We start from the raw sequence: 17,004 nt of genomic DNA, 5'->3' as shown, positions 1-17,004 counted from the left end.
TACCCCAGAATATGGTGTGAGAAGACCGAACACTCTCACGAGTGCGGCACCCCAAACTTATAGCATTATATGCATCGGCTCCGAATCATGTCTTGGGTCAATAGTTGGGTTTGCCCGGCTCCCATGTTTTGGTACCTTACGTTCCGTTATATCAGCTAAGGTAGCACTGGGAGAACTACTGCGATTGTGCCCCAGTTGAGCTGGGTTGAGCACCTCAGTAGAGAAAGCTAAAACTGACCGTCATGATAGGGCGAGAGCCGGTCGCTGTTCGAGAGGTTTTCGAGTCCCTAAAGACTTATGCCGCTTAGAGCGATGAGCTGGCTTTGTCCGGCCTAGGCGTGGATAGAGCCCTGAACTCGGTCTTCCGAATACTAGGGGCTTCGCCGAAATTTAAAATTATAGAATTCTATGGCTAAGTGAGAGTGATAAAGCATTATAGTTCGATTGCCTTGTTCGTTCTGCCGAGCGCCTCCCTCGAAGGACCCAAGAATGGGAACAAGAGCGCTCAGGTTTATCCCGAACACCCCAGCACTCGTGGCATGGGGGTAGAAGCCGACGACTTGCATCTCTCAGATTCAATAAATGGACGCACAGAAGGTAATATTTTAAATTCAACAAGCGTTGCTTAGCGCATATGAACAAGTTTTCAGCGCACAGGATAAACATGAGCGAGTTCACTCAAAAATTACATCCCTGGTACATTCATTCTCCACAAGGCGGGCACCCTTCAGGACGCCCTCATAATACATTTCGGGCCTACGATGCTCCTTCCCCTCCGGTGGCCCATCTGTCACCAGCTTCTCAACATCCAGCTTGCCCCAGTGCACTTTAGCGCAGGCAAGGGCCCTACGGGCGCCTTCGATGCATACGGAGCGCTTGATGACTTCAAGTCGTGGACAGGCATCCACCAGCCGCCTCACCAGTCCAAAGTAGCTCCCAAGCAGGACCTCCCCAGGAAACAGCCGGCCTATAAGGCCCTTCATGGCCTGTTCGGCTACCTTATGGAGCTCGACCAGCTGCTTCAGCTGGTCGCTCAAGGGCACCGGGTGTCCGGCCTCAGCATACTGGGACCAGAACACTTTCTCCGTTGAGCTCCCTTCTTTGACTCGGTAGAATGCGGCGGCGTCGGACACACTATGGGGCAGATCTGCGAATGCTCTTGGAGTGCTCCGGACTCGGGTAAGTAACAAGTAATTCACTTTCACGTGCTTGCTTTGCATAAAGAATGCCTTACCCGCTGCTATCTTCTTCATCGCCTCAATTTCCTGGAGGGCTTTTTGGGCTTCGGCCTTGGCGGATTTGGCGCTCTCAAGGGCCGAGGCAAGCTCGGACTCTCGAGTCTTTGAGTCAAGCTCCAATCTCTCGTGTTTCTTCACAAGAGCATGGAGCTCTTGCCGCACTTCCTCCGCCCGCGCCTCCTGCTTTCCTCGCTCGGTACCCTCCGTGGCCGCATTGTCTTCGACCTTGGACAACGCTTCCTTCAGGGTCGCCACCTCGGTTGTGGCCCCTGTAACATTCACGTTGGTCTTGTCATTATTTGCAACCAGGTATTTTTATATACTTAAATAAGGTACTACTTACCTTCCTTGTCCTCGAGCTGCTTCTTGGCAAGGCCGAGCTCGTTCTCGAACCGCTCGAGGCTCTGCTTCAATGCATCGACCTCCGCAGTCAGTGCGGCAGAGGTCAGCAGCGCAACCTGCATTCCCATATTGACATATTTATGTTAGACTCCTGCGTATATCTTTTCAGATCCTCAGTCCAGCTTTTCTTTCCGAACACCGAACTGAGCATCAGGGGCTACTGTCTATGCGGTAATAGTTTCACATGTCTTAAATACATACCTCAAAGCCTATTAGAAGGCTGGCACAGGCTTCTGTCAGCCTACTCTTGGCGGACTGAACCTTCTGGATCACCGCACTCATAATAGTGCGGTGCTCCTCATCGATGAAGGTGCCGTTAAGCACCTCCAGCAAATTATCCGGTGCCTCCGGTTGGACGGAGGTCACCGGCGTCGTAGGCTTGCCCTTATTACGAGGGGGCCGCCTGCCGGACTCAGGAACCACTGAAGGTTCCGATGCGGCATCCGGCCCAGGGCCGGACTTAGATCCCTTTGGGGTTTTATCCCCTTTGCGCCTGGAGTCCGGAAGGTCGCCTTGCGGCGCCTCCGGGGCTACCTCCTCCTGGCCTGGCCCCTTCTGGGACTCCACCTTGGCATCGTTCGTGGGGCGAGGGGAGGTAGCAGTCGGAAGTGAAAGACTATTCACATCCAACGAATCCAGGGATCCGCTCGACGAAGCGTCGAACTGGGCCTTGGGCGGACTGCATGATTATGTTCGGCGTTAGAAGATACTGTGCACTAAAGGAACACCATGACTTATTCTGGTATCCGGATACTTACGATGTTGCCAGGGGCTTGGCCCTGGATGGCCACTCCTCTCTGCTGTCTTCGGCGTCGGTGGCGTAGTCCGGAAGAAGGGTCTTCCCCTTCTTGGACCCTCCGGCCTCCCCAGTTGGGGCGGTCTTCCTTTTCTTTCCTCCCCCCGTTGGAGGGGGAGAGGCTTCTTCTTCCTCCTCCTCGTCTTCGGAGGAGGAGGGCACTTCGGGGTCGTCGGGCGATGAGTCCAACACCACCAGGCACCGGGAGCTCCTTCGTGTTCCCGTGGCCTTCTTCTTCGGCACCATGTGAGGTGCCGGGACCAGCAGCTTCGCCAAGCGGGCATCTGCTGGGCCTTCGGGCAAAGGAGCCGGACAGTCGATCTGTCCGGACTTCTTCTGCCAGTCCTGTTAAAGGAATGGGAGCTTAGATCCCGCATAGAGTCAAACTATGAAAAACAAGTACCCTGTAATGGGTAAACTAAGCTTACCGCGCTGGCTTGACGCTTCGCGCAGAATCCGCGATCCTCGATAATGGGAGGGTGAACCTCGGAGCTCTTGAAAAGCACCTTCCAGGCATCTTCGTGCGTTGTGTCGAAGAGCCTGGACAAAGTTTGGTGATGGGCCGGGTCGAATTCCCACAAATTGAAATCTCGTCGTTGACACGGGAGGATCCAGCGGAAGAGCATGACCTGGACTACGGTGACAAGTTTAACCTTCCTGTCAATCAGGTCTTTGACACAGGTTTGGAGTCCGGTCAGCTCTGTCGAATTACCCCACGATAGGCCCGTCTCTTTCCATGAGGTGGGCCGCGTGGGGATGCCAGATCGGAATTCGGGGGCCGCTGCCCATTCAGGGTCGTGCGGCTCGGTGATGTAGAACCACCCCGATTGCCACCCTTTGATGGTTTCCACAAAGGAACCCTCGAGCCACGTGACATTGGCCATCTTGCCCACCATGGCGCCTCCGCACTCCGCCTGCTGGCCGCCCACTACCTTCGGCTTGACATTAAAGATCTTCAGCCATAAGCCGAAGTGGGGCTCGATGCGGAGGAAGACCTCGCACACGACGATAAACGCCGAGATGTTGAGGATGAAGTTTGGGGCCAGATCGTGGAAATCCAGGCCATAGTAGAACATGAGCCCCCAAACAAATGGGTGGAGTGGGAAGCCTAGTCCGTGGAGGAAATGGGGAGGAACACCACCCTCTCATGGGGCCTGGGGGTGGGGATGAGCTGCCCCTCATCTGGGAGCCGGTGCGCGATGTCGTTTGACAAGTATCCGGGCTTCCTCAACTTTTTGATGTGCCTCTCCGTGACAGAGGAGGCCATCCACCTGCCTCCCGCTCCGGACATGGCTGGAGAAGGTTGAGGTGGGAAGTGCGGACTTGGGCGCTGGAGCTCGAGTGTGCGGAGATGGATAAGCAAAGGAGGAAGACGGCACAAATGGAAATAGTGGATCCTTATCCCATTATATGGGCGGACGAAACTATGTACCCCCACCAGCCTAGTAAAACTCGCTTATCTCCCAAGCGCCGTGATTACTGGCGCGGTTGGGTTACCCACACCCGTATTGATGAGAATCCTGGAATAAGGGGACACGATCTCTGCTTTGATAAGACGTGCCAAGGAAACCGCCTCGCTAAACGCGCTGAGGTGGGACGTAAAACGAATAAAGGCTTGGCCGTGGCATGATGTCACACTGCAGAATATGTCAGCAGATCAGATTTGTACGAATATTATTCTCTCTATGGTGGTATGTGGAACTTATTTTGCAGAGCCGGACACTATCCTTGTGTTCAACATCTTCTATGAAGTATTCGGAGGAGGAACCCGCCTTGCAATGCCGAAGACAATTTGCGTGCCAGACTCGTCGTCATTGAAGCCTGGTCCAGGGGCTACTGAGGGAGTCCTGGATTAGGGGGTGTCCGGATGACCGGACTATGACCTTTGGCCGGACTCCTGGACTATGAAGATACAAGATTGAAGACTTCGTCCCGTGTCCGGATGGGACTTTCCTTGGCGTGGAAGGCAAGCTTGGTGATACGGATATGTAGATCTCCTCCCATTGTAACCGACTCTGTGTAACCCTAGCCCTCTCCGGTGTCTATATAAACCGGAGGGTTTTAGTCCATAGGACGAACAACAATCATACCATAGGCTAGCTTCTAGGGTTTAGCCTCTCTGATCTCGTGGTAGATCCACTCTTGTACTACCCGTATCATCAATATTAATCAAGCAGGAGTAGGGTTTTACCTCCATCGAGAGGGCCCGAACCTGGGTAAAAACATCGTGTCCCCTGTCTCCTGTTACCATCCGCCTAGACGCGCAGTTCGGGACCCCCTACCCGAGATCCGCCGGTTTTGACACCGCCACTCTCCCTCTCTCCTTGCTGGATCAAGGCATGGGAGACGTCACCGGGCTGCAAGTGTGTTGAACACGGAGGCACCGTTGTTCGGCGCTTAGATCGGAATCGACCGTGATCTGAATCGCCACGAGTACGACTACCTCATCCGCGTTCTTGCAACGCTTCCGCTCGCGATCTACAAGGGTATGTAGATGCACCCCTCTCTCTCGTTGCTAGTCTCTTCATAGATAGATCTTGGTGATGCGTAGAAAATTTTGAATTTCTGCTACGTTACCCAACACGTACGGCACCTCCGAGTTCAGCACACGTTCAGCCCGATGACGTCCCTCGAACTCCGATCCAGCCGAGTGTTGAGGGAGAGTTTCGTCAGCTCGACGGCATGGTGACGATAATGATGTTCTACCGACGCAGGGCTTCGCCTAAGCACCGCTACAGTATTACCGAGGTGGACTATGGTGGAGGGGGGCACCGCACACGGCTAAAAGATCAAACGATCAATTGTTGTCTCTCTAGGGGTGCCTCCCTCCCCGTATATAAAGGAGTGGAGGAGGGGGAGGGGGCCGGCCACCCTTGGTGCGCCCCATGAGGAGTTCTACTCCCACCGGGAGTAGGACTCCCCCCTTCCTTGTTGGAGTAGGAGAAAGGGAAGGGAGAAGGAGAAGGAAGGAAGGGGGCGCCCCCCCTCCCTAGTACAATTCGAACTAGTCCATGGGGAGGGGTGCGGCCACCCTTTGGGGCCTTTCTCTCCTTCCCCGTATGGTCCATTAAGGCCCAATACGAATTCCCGTAACTCTCCGGTACTCCGAAAAATACCCGAATCACTCCGAACCTTTCCGAAGTCCGAATATAGTCGTCCAATATATCGATATTTACGTCTCGATCATTTCGAGACTCCTCGTCATGTCCCCGATCTCATACGGGACTCTGAACTCCTTCGGTACATCAAAACTCATAAACTCATAATATAACTGTCATCGAAACCTTAAGCGTGCGGACCCTACGGGTTCGAGAACAATGTAGACATGACCGAAACACGTTTCCGGTCAATAACCAATAGCGGAACCTGGATGCTCATATTGGCTCCCACATATTCTACGAAGATCTTTATCGGTCAAACCACATAACAACATACGTTGTTCCCTTTGTCATCGGTATGTTACTTGCCCGAGATTCGATCGTCGGTATCTCAATACCTAGTTCAATCTCGTTACCGGCAAGTCTCTTTACTCATTTCGTAATACATCATCTCGCAACTAACTCATTAGTCACATTGCTTGCAAGGCTTATAGTGATGTGCATTACCGAGAGGGCCCAGAGATACCTCTCCGACAATCGGAGTGACAAATCCTAATCTCGAAATATGCCAACCCAACACGTACCTTCGGAGATACCTGTAGAGCTCCTTTATAATCACCCAGTTACGTTGTGACGTTTGGTAGCACACAAAGTGTTCCTTCGGTAAATGGGAGTTGCATAATCTCATAGTCATAGGAACATGTATAAGTCATGAAGAAAGCAATAGCAACACACTAAATGATCAAGTGCTAAGCTAACGGAATGGGTCAAGTCAATCACATCATTCTCCTAATGATGTGATCCCGTTAATCAAATAACAACTCATGTCTATGGTTAGGAAACTTAACCATCTTTGATTAACGAGCTAGTCAAGTAGAGGCATACTAGTGACATTATGTTTGTCTATGTATTCACACATGTAATATGTTTCTGGTTAATACAATTATAGCATGAATAATAAACATTTATCATGAAATAAGGAAATAAATAATAACTTTATTATTGCCTCTAGGGCATATTTCCTTTAGCAACTACTTTTACTTCAATGAGAGGATTATATTTAAACCACTTCTCCTTAGGGAGATCAACATGAGTAGCAAAAGATTCACAGAAAGAAGCTACTATCTCAGAGTCAAGTCCATATTTAGCGCTAAATCCACGAAAAGTATCGGTATCCATAAAAGATTTAACACAATCAAACTTAGGTGTCATACCTAACTCCTTACCATCGTCGGAACCCCAATCTTCAGAGTTGCGTTTAATTCTTTCCAATAAATTCCACTTGAATTCAATAGTCTTCAACATATAAGAACCAGCACAGGATGTATCAAGCATGGTGCGATCATTGAGAGAAAGCCGAGCATAATTTTTTTGAATAATTATATCTCTTGAGAGCTCATGATTGGGGCATGAATATAACATTGACTTAAGCCTCCCCCAAGCTTGAGCGATGCTTTCTCCTTCACGAGGCCAGAAATTATATATGTAATTACGATCACGATGAACAAGATGCATATGATAGAACTTCTGGTGAAATTCCAACTTCAATCATTTATAATTCCAAGATTCCGTATCATCACATAGCCTATACCATGTCAATACATCTCCCTTCAAAGATAAAGGAAAGACCTTCCTTTTAACAACATCATCGGGAATACCTGCAAGCTTAAATAATGCACAAATTTTATCCACATAGATAAGGTATAAATCGGGATGCAATGTTCCATCTCCTGCAAAAGGATTAGCTAGCAGTTTCTCTATCATACCCGAAGGAATTTCAAAGTAAACATTTTCAGTAGGTTCAGTAGGTTGAGGAGCAACTCTTTGCTCTACTGGTCGGGGCGAAGATGCCCCGAACAAGCCCCTCAAAGGATTAGTTTCCATAGTAACAAGTGACAGAAAATTTCAGCACACTATATAAATGTTTCCTTACCAAGTTCCACTCACCAAAGGCGCTTCACTTCCCGGCAACGGCGCCAGAAAAGAGTCTTGATGACCCACAAGTATAGGAGATCTATCGTAGTCCTTTCGATAAGTAAGAGTGTCGAACCCAACGAGGAGCAGAAGGAAATGACAAGCGATTTTCAGTAAGATATTCTCTGCAAGAACTGAAATTGTAGGTAACAAATAGTTTTGTGATAAGATAATTCGTAACGGGTAACAAGCAATGAAAGTAAATAAGGTGCAGCAAGGTGGCCCAATCCTTTTTGTAGCAAAGGACAAGCCTGGATAGTTTCTTATAATGAGAAAAGTGCACCCGAGGACACATGAGAATTATCGTCGAGCTAGTTTCATCACGCTTATATGATTCGCGTTCGTTACTTTGATAATTTGATATGTGGGTGGACCGGTGCTTGGGTACTGCCCTTTTTTGGACAAGCATCCCACTTATGATTAACCCCTATTGCAAGCATCCGCAACTACAACAAAAGTATTAAGGTAAACCTAACCATAGCAAGAAACATGTGGATCCAAATCAGCCCCTTACGAACCAACACATAAACTAGGGTTTAAGCTTCTGTCACTCTAGCAACCCATCATCTACTTATTACTTCCCAATGCCTTCCTCTAGGCCCAAACAATGGTGAAGTGTCATGTAGTCGACATTCACATAACACCACTAGAGGAGAGACAACATACATCTCATCAAAATATCGAACGAATACCAAATTCACATGACTACTAATAGCAAGACTTCACCCATGTCCTCAGGAACAAACGTAACTACTCACAAAGCATATTCATGTTCATAATCATAGGAGTATTAATATGCATTAAGGATTTGAACATATAATCTTCCACCAAGTAAACCAATTAGCATCAACTACAAGGAGTAATCAACACTACTAGCAACTCACAGGTACCAATTTGTGGTTTTGGATACAAGAGATGAACTAGGGTTTGAGAGGAGATGGTGCTGGTGAAGATGTTGATGGAGATTGACCCCCTCCCGATGAGAGGATCATTGGTGATGACGATGGTGATGATTTCCCCTCCCGGAGGGAAGTTTCCCCGGCAGAACAGGTCCGTCGGAGCCCTAGATTGGTTCCGCCAAGGTTCCGCCTCGTGGCGGCGGAGTTTCGTCCCGTAAGCTTGCTTATGATTTTTTCCAGGGTAAAGCCTTCATATAGCAGAAGATGGGCACCGGAGGGCCACCAGGGGGCCCATGAGACAGGAGGCGCGCCCAGTAGGGGTGGGCGCGCCCACCACCCTCATGGCCAGGGTGTGGGCCCCCTTTGGTACTTTCTTTGCTCAATAATTCTTATTAGTTCCAAAATTGACTTTCGTAGAGTTTCAGGATTTTTGGAGCTGTGCAGAATAGGTTTCCAATATTTGCTCCTTTTTCAGCCAGAATCCCAGCTGCCGGCATTCTCCCTCTTCTTGATAAACCTTGTAAAATAAGAGAGAATAGCCATAAGTATTGTGACATAACGTGTAATAACAACCCATAATGCAATAAATATCGATATAAAAGCATGATGCAAAATGGACGTATCAGTGATCTTGTGTGAGGGACATGATTTGCCTTTGTCATGTGAGCAATTGGAGGCGCCTGAGTTCATTGTATCGGTGGCACATATGGCTGATGATGTTGAGGCGTTCGGTATGCTAGCGCCTGATCCTTCGACGCCCAGCCAGCCACTCGCCTTTGTGGACCGTGGAGGTTCTGATGTTGCGGTTATCGACCCACACGTGGTCGCGGGAAAGGTGATGACTGTGCATGAGAAGGTTGATGAGATTCTCTTTTAGTTGAGCTCCACAGCTTGCTCGCACGTTTGGAGAGGGTTAGCCCTGGATCTAGAAAGACGATTGTGGAGGAGGCCCTCAGAAGCAAATCAAAGAAGAGTGACGCCATGGGAAAGGCGTCCGCAGCTGCTTGATGATTCCTTGGATTCTCGTGGTGCCCGTGGTCTACAACAGGTTCTCTCGTCAAGGGTTTCTTTGCAATGCAACAATGTGATGGTTGGTGGTCGTTTCGTGTTGTGGGGATTGGCGGGTGTTGCTGATCATGCGTTTATGTGGTTGCATGCTATATGAGTAGTCCACGTGTGGTGGATTTGTATCGGGTTTTGCCTTTTTTGTTATTTAGCTGGGCAATTCTCTTCTACTTAATTAATCGACGAGGCAAATCTTTTGCCTCCGTTTTGAAAAATAAATATGTTGCCCACCCTATATGACAGGCAATAGAAACCGAAGAAGATCAACACAGTGGACATAAAATTTTAAAGTGAAAAGACCTCTCCGATGAAAAATCATGGGTGTCAACTAGTGAAATCTCGCTATATCGATATCGAAAGAGGTTACAAACAATGGGGATTTACAACTACTCCCTCGGTTCCTAAATATAAGTTTATTTTAGAGATTCCACTACAAACTACATACGGATTTCTAAATATAAGTTTCTTTTAGAGATTTCACTACAAACTACATACAAATGTATGTAGACATATTTTAAAGTGTAGATTCCCTCATTTTGCTCTGTATATAGTCCATCATATGTTATCTCTAAAAATACTTATATTTAGGAATCTGATTGAACACGATCAATCAGAAGTTCACCTCACCAAGAGAGGATAAAGAGTGTTTGGCACAGTAAGCGATAAACACAAATAGTCAAGGTGTGAAGGACCGTAACCATACGGTTCCCCAGGTATAAAACTCGGCCTCAACCAGCAAAACAACAGCCATTATTTCCAAACAACACTCCACGCGTGGCCCTACTACTATCTCCAAACAAAAACACTGCAGCAGCAACCAGAATATAAAAAACTAAATCCAGCAAATCCACTCCACCATGTGACACATGTGGTAAGCAATTCAAACAATTCAAAAAGAGTAGAACCATCCCAATTATCCCTGCCTTTTTTTTGGGGGTCTTTAGCCAGCAATCCGCAGGATCAAAAGATGCCCGCCATCTCTTCTTACTGGACGCATCAGCTGCCACTGGCAGCAGCAATCTTGCCCCTCTGACTTGTACCCCTTGTAGCTCTCGCTTCTGTAAAGTAGAGCAGAACTCGCAGTGAGCAGTTTTCGTATTAAAAAAAAATTAACAATACTCGTAGGATCATATGGATATACACACATTATGAAAACACGCTCTGTTTCTGGCTTCCCAAATAGCCCATAGAATATAGTCCCACCACCCAACTTCACCGTGGATATATACACAATTCATGCACTGAATTGAAATTCATGTTCACCTCAAATGCACACTCCACTACCCCTCTCAACCCCCAGCAAGCGTACTAGTCGTCAAGAGAACAGTGAATGAACAAGTGGTCTACCGTTCCCTCGGCACAACAAAATCTGCACTTATTACCACCCGCTACTGGAATCCGCTAGAACTTGCAGACCCACATAAGCATCCCAGCTGGTGTACTCCCTCCGTTTCTTTTTACTCCGCATATAAGATTTGGTCAAAGTCAAACTACACAAAGTTTGACCAAATTTATATTAAAAAATATGAACATCTACAATATTAGAACTATATAGTATGAAAATACATTTCATGGTGGATCTAATAATGCTGATTCCATATTGTGAATGTTTATATTTTTTACTATAAAGTTAGTCAAACTCTACAAAGATTGACTTTGACCAAACCTTATATGCGGACTAAAAAGAAACAGAGGGAGTATGTGCATAAATATAAGTCAAGTGCCAAGCTATTTATGTATATCTGTACCTAGTGCATGTTTACCCAATTGGGGGTGCATGACTATTGCGAGCATAAAACAAAAAGTACACTTCTGGTCCCGCAACTATTGACCATTGACTGGTTATGTTGTAAGCTTTAAAATGGACGACTCAAACACCCAACACTGCAAACATATCAGTTTTGGTCCCTCCAAACACTATGGTGGATTATGTGACAATCCCATCAAAAAAGAAAAGAAAAATAAGTTGTTTATTTACGGAAAAAGAAAAACAAGTTAAAGGAAAAAAATGACGATATAGCATCAAACAAAATCATGAATTTTTAGGTTATCCAATAACAATAACGGACTATAAATTAAGTGTCACAAAGTGCAAGCATGGCTATACAAATTAGAGAGTAAAAATAATATGTATGCACGCATAAGCGATTTATTTTTAGCACGAAGAACTGTATGTAACCTGCATGTTCTTCACTCTGACCCGTCGTCCTCAATGTAGACGTCATCATCATGAGCGCCTGTGGAAGAAAGAAAGAGAGAGTTGAGGCCGATCAGCGTATATAGACATGTATGCATAAAAGCAATAGTGAAAACTGAAAAGGAAGCAGGGACATATATAGTAGTGCAAGTATCATGGTTTTGAATTACATACCTTCTGGTATCTCTGGGAGTATACGAAAGGTGGGACAGTTAGAATGGGCACGGAGAGCGTTCTCCAGTGCTGCCTCTGCTTGCTTGGCCTCCCTGACCGTCATTCCCAAATAGTCGAATTCGACATCGACGTTCCGCAGCGACGGCAGGCTCCCCATACCAAGGTCAAACCAATCACCACTATTGCGAGCAGCTTCCTCTTTTGCAACTCGCAAACCGATACGGAGCGCAACTTGTTCAGCCCTGGGCAAAGCTCCTGGCTGGAACACAACTTGGCCCGGCGAATCCGAAAACAGGGTGAGATATGTCAAACAGCAGAACCCATCGGCAGCAACGACTAGCAGCCTTTGGTGGAGGGTCCATAACTCCAGAATACAGAGAGCTGGTAACCATGCAAGCAATCCCATGTCCTCCTGCCTTAGTTCCTCGACAAAGATATTTAACTGGGAGAGAACCGACAGACGCAAAGGATTCCTCCTTATCCATGCCGGAAGCCTAGAGAATTTGGCAGATCCGATTATGCTAAATTCCCGGAGACTTCGAGGGGGCACCCAGCGTTCCCCCAAAAGATACATGGATTCAAGATCATCACTACGGATCCCAACTTCAACACTCTGGATCTTGGACAGTTTCACTAGTGACTCCACCAAAGCTACCTCCAGCTTCAAGCTCAAACCATTAAACCAAATATTGAGTTTCCTCAACCTTTCCATGTTACCCAGCTCTTCCACAACGTTCCGAGAGTCACCACAGATCTCTTGTAGCACTTCCATTGATGTCAGGTTTCCAAACCCATCTGGAAGCTTGCAGCAACAGTCAACAAGTAGGCACATCAATCTTCTCAGTTGAGTAACAGACGATGGCAGTTCTTTTATACCCAAATTTTGCCTCAAATCCAGCACCTGCAAAAACTGTAACTTTCCAACTTCTTCCGGGACATCAGAAATTCCTGTTGTGGACAGACCTAGGTACCTCAGGTGAAGTAACCTCCCCAACTCCCTAAGGTTAAGATGATTATGACGACTAACATCACATCCAGTCAAATCTAATACACGCAAAACAGCAAAGCTCGAGAAAGGCGGCATTACACCAATAGCAGGTTCAGATGTAACAACGGACCTCAACTGGGACATGCTCATAGATCTGATACGAGTGGTTTGATGTTCTTCTTTTCTTGCATTCTGGAGGGACAACCTGCGTATCGTGGTCGGACAATACATCATATCACCAGTACCGTTCAACATAGTAGCAAAGTTCTCTTCACTTGACAAGCCGCAAATCAGATCAAGCACAATTGCGTGTACACGACAGGCACATACAATGCCACGATAATCATATACCGGCTGGATCAGGCTCCTGTTCACTAGCTCATTGAAGTAAGTTTCTCCAATCTCAAAGAGACTACTTTTTGCTGTTTGGTATTGGACAAAACTTTCGGCAATCCACATCCATATCAATCGATCTTTGCCAATCTCTTGATCATCCAGAAACATGCTTAGATATAGTAAACATGTCTTCAGATAAGAAGGAAGGTCAAAATAGCTAAACGATACTATCCTCAGCATCTCATTTGTATGAGGGTCTTCGGTAAGTCCATGACCAATAGACTGTAGCAAAACATGCCACTGATCCTTCGTTTTTATTTGCTGATTACTAGCCAAAAGACTCGCTGCAGTAAGGATGGCTAATGGCACCCCACCACATTTATTCAGTATAGCTATGGACGCCTCCTCAAGTCCATAAGGACAACCACTCTCGTGAGGAAAAATCCTTTTATAGAAGAGACTTTCTGAATCATCATCATTAAGAGGTTGCATTTGATAGACTGAATCATTTGCAGACGAGGAACATAATTTAGATACACTGATTATACGAGTTGTCGTGATTATCCGACTGCCTAAATTGTTACTATTAGAGAATGCACAGTTGACGACTCTCCACAATGTTTCATCCCATATATCATCAATTACAATGAGGTACCTATCAATTATATGAGATCATTAGTGGAATACACATGGGCACACAAGCAATGCCAAGATTGTCCAGTGAAACAGTAGCATTATGAACCGTATCATGTGGAAGAAACAGTTGGATATAGTCAAGATGCCCGGGATAGGAAACACAAGGACGAACCAACTGCAAGATTAACAATCATGTTTGGATAAAACTATATTTTGTAATATTGTATGGGAGACAAGATCGATCCTCAAGCTCGACCGATAAAATGTGTCTGTCTCTATGTATGGGCTAAATTTAGTTTCTGAATGCCACTATGCATGTATACATACATGTATGTATGGGCTCAGAATAGTTGGCACAAAAACCCATAATTAAGTTCTGTAACTTAAGAATCATACAAGCGAACACGCAAAAGGTAAGGAAACACTAAGATACTAATGGTGCCCTCCTGGACGCATAGCACACCGCTCATGTAGGAGCCTGACATAGTAGAGTGCTTTGCGCGGAGAAAAGATGGACACCAGACGCCCGTAAGTGCTTGTTCGGTTAGTCCCCTCCACAAAGAGGATTGGAAGGGCTTGAGGAGGTCGTTGATTTGTAGGGGATTTAATCCCTCTCAATCCCCTTCAACCCCTCCAACAATCCCATGGAACCGAAAAAATCCTAAAATAATCCAACACCTACTAAGATGAGTATATTACATACAAGGCCTCATTATGCTAAGTGATCTAGCATAGGAGAATATGAGAGGGGCAGGCAGGAAAGCGAAAGAGTTCAAGAACATTGGGAGAGGAGAGCAGGAGAGAGAAAGAAGAGGGCCCTGCTAGGAACCAACTAGTCTAAATCTTTATTGTCAAACACAATTAGGCTAAATCTTGAATATTATGTATTATGTATGTTCTGGATTTGACTCCCTAGAAAATGGGTAGTCATGTTTTTCTATTTTTGATCACTAATTGACAAAAAGATAAATAGATCTATACGTTAGCATTGTGTGCTATCACATTTGACATGACAAATATTTTTTGAGTATTAACAGTTTAGGATTAATTTCTTGCATATTAATTCGATGTTAATTAACGGCCAAAGCTGCTTGTTGGAGAGTACAGAAAATCTTAAATGTCATCAATTTTTCTTTTGCAATGAAAGCAGTAACTTGATAATTTACACCTTATTCCATAAATACAATAGAAAATAATTTATCAAAGTAAGCCGGACACCCTCATAAATAGGGTGACATGTGATATATACATACCTCTTGTTCTCTAGACTTTCACGGAGTTTGTTAATGAGGCATTTTTCATCCAATAGGGTGAGCTGATTTTCATATACACCAAGATGCACAAGGATGTCCATCAAAACCTTCTTTGGGTCAGCCTTTGGACCGCTACAAACAAAAGCACTGCAATCGAAATCTCCTTTGATCTTGTCATATACCTTTTTGACAAGAGTGGTCTTGCCTAACCCCACAAAACCGACAATGGAGAGAATCTTCATCTTTTTCTTGGACATGTCCCTCACCGAGAGCAACTTCCTCAGCTCTTCCCTTTTTCTAGCAATACCAACAAGCTCTGTCACTTCCGTGTAGACAGCCCAAAGGCGAGGATCAGGTGACACAACTGCAGGCCTGATGACAATATTGTCGACATTGTACCTTGCACGCCTTTTAGCAACCTCTTGGACTTGCTTATTGATGACCTTGATCGCAACGGAGATCCCATGGCGACCCTTCCCTTTAGTGAACAAGCCTGCAAACTTCTCGGTGAGCTGTGTGAGCTTATTCGAATTGGCTGCAGACTCAGAGTCGTCATCGACATGCACCAAGAACTTGTCGACGACGTCCTCCATGTCGAAGGAGAGCTCCCTGACCTCCCCTGCCCAGAGCTTGACCTGGACATCGAGCTGGTCCCGCGGCACCTCTCCCACCACTTGGAGGACAGCTTGCATGCTCCTCATCTCTTCCTCAAGAGATCTAACGCCTTCCTTGACGCCCTTCTGCAGATTGTACTCCTCGTTGAGGAGCTCGAGTAGCTTGGAGAGCAGGGAGCCCATGGCGCCCGTTGCCCGATCCATGGACATGGCTTGTTGATTAGTATAGTTGCTTTGTTGTTTGGTTGAGGGGCGCACGGTGGTTGATGTACATGTACGTTTGTGTACTGCAGCGCTGCTATTTAGAGGACGACTCTATGCACTGCAAGCTTCGACGGCGCTGACTCTGATCTTGGCGTCGCCTCTAATTAACGACCCCACACTGCAAGCTTCGAAGACGGTAGTCAGATCCGAAACAGAAAAATCAAACAAGAAAAGATGAATCCAAATCAAATCATTCATGTAAAAAAAGACAAATCATCAAACACAGCCAGCACAATCCTGAGAAAGCACACACTCAGATCAAATTAAAGCATCAACCAAAAAATGGTTCCAGTTCTTCTTGCCCCCTGATTTCAACCACAAATCACACCATGGAAGAATAGAAGCTACCTGATTTCAGCACGCACCGCCTGGGGCATGCACACCGACGCCCCTTCCCCGGCCCACCCCACGAGCGCTGCACCAAACTCTCCGGGAAGGAGACGCCCAGATCTGGCTAGGAGAGCACCTCGAGTAGCTACAAATGAGGATCGAGAGGAGACAAAGGAACGGAGGATGAAACGACTGCTAGAGGATGGAGAATGGTCAGTTGGATTCTTTTATTCATGGTGGGCACCATCTTGGAGGCTGGTTGATGCCTTCATAGTTCATTTACATTAATTAACATTGTGTAGTTTTCGGCTGAGCCAAGAGGCAACACGTGGGACCCACCCTTAGTGCTGATGCTCCTTGAGGACCAAACCCTTACACTACTCACAGCGAGGAGTAACATAAGTAGTAACAACACACATATGTGTGACAAGCCATAAATGAAGAAAGAGAGGTGGATACCGAATAGGAGCTTAAATTTCCTATGGTAATCGTGCGAGCCCTAGAGCGTATCGAGGCATTATCGGATCATGCACCAATCATTCTTGATTCTAATTCTACGAGTCATTCTGCCCATCGCCCTTTCAAATTTGAATTGGCATGGTTGCATCGGGATGGTTTTGTAGACTTAATAAAGAGTGTTTGGGACAGGCCCGCTGTTGGTCGTACACCGATTCAGAGATGGAATTATAAAATAAGGGCCATAAGGCAACACCTCTCTGGATGGGCTAAACACACCATTG

General features: G+C 46.5%; 1 protein-coding gene across 1 annotated transcript; it reads right to left on the bottom strand.

The window, feature by feature from the left end:
• Window positions 1–10,407: 10,407 nt before the first annotated feature.
• Window positions 10,408–16,480, bottom strand: LOC119361792 (disease resistance protein RGA5-like). Its single transcript, XM_037626943.1, has 5 exons — window positions 16,283–16,480; window positions 15,057–16,052; window positions 11,844–13,822; window positions 11,652–11,709; window positions 10,408–10,530 (listed from the first exon to the last, which is right to left on the bottom strand). Exons 2-4 carry the CDS (start codon window positions 15,878–15,880, stop codon window positions 11,663–11,665), a joined length of 2,850 nt encoding a protein of 949 aa, XP_037482840.1. The 5' UTR covers window positions 15,881–16,052; window positions 16,283–16,480; the 3' UTR covers window positions 10,408–10,530; window positions 11,652–11,662.
• Window positions 16,481–17,004: the final 524 nt, after the last annotated feature.

This window comes from Triticum dicoccoides, chromosome 2B (genome assembly GCF_002162155.2).
Source record: "Triticum dicoccoides isolate Atlit2015 ecotype Zavitan chromosome 2B, WEW_v2.0, whole genome shotgun sequence".
NCBI classification, from domain to species: domain Eukaryota; kingdom Viridiplantae; phylum Streptophyta; class Magnoliopsida; order Poales; family Poaceae; genus Triticum; species Triticum dicoccoides.
This window is presented reverse-complemented; position numbering and strand designations above follow the sequence as displayed.

Bases quoted from the DNA above. Each gene is read 5' to 3' on its own strand.
- LOC119361792 (XM_037626943.1), bottom strand. From the start codon at position 15,880: ATGTCCATGGATCGGGCAACGGGCGCCATGGGCTCCCTGCTCTCCAAG. The intron at 13,823-15,056 runs GTATGTATATAT...TATAATTGATAG, and splicing joins GAAAGTCTAGAGAACAAGAG to GTACCTCATTGTAATTGATG. The intron at 11,710-11,843 runs GTATGTAATTCA...TTTCTTCCACAG, and splicing joins ACTCCCAGAGATACCAGAAG to GCGCTCATGATGATGACGTC.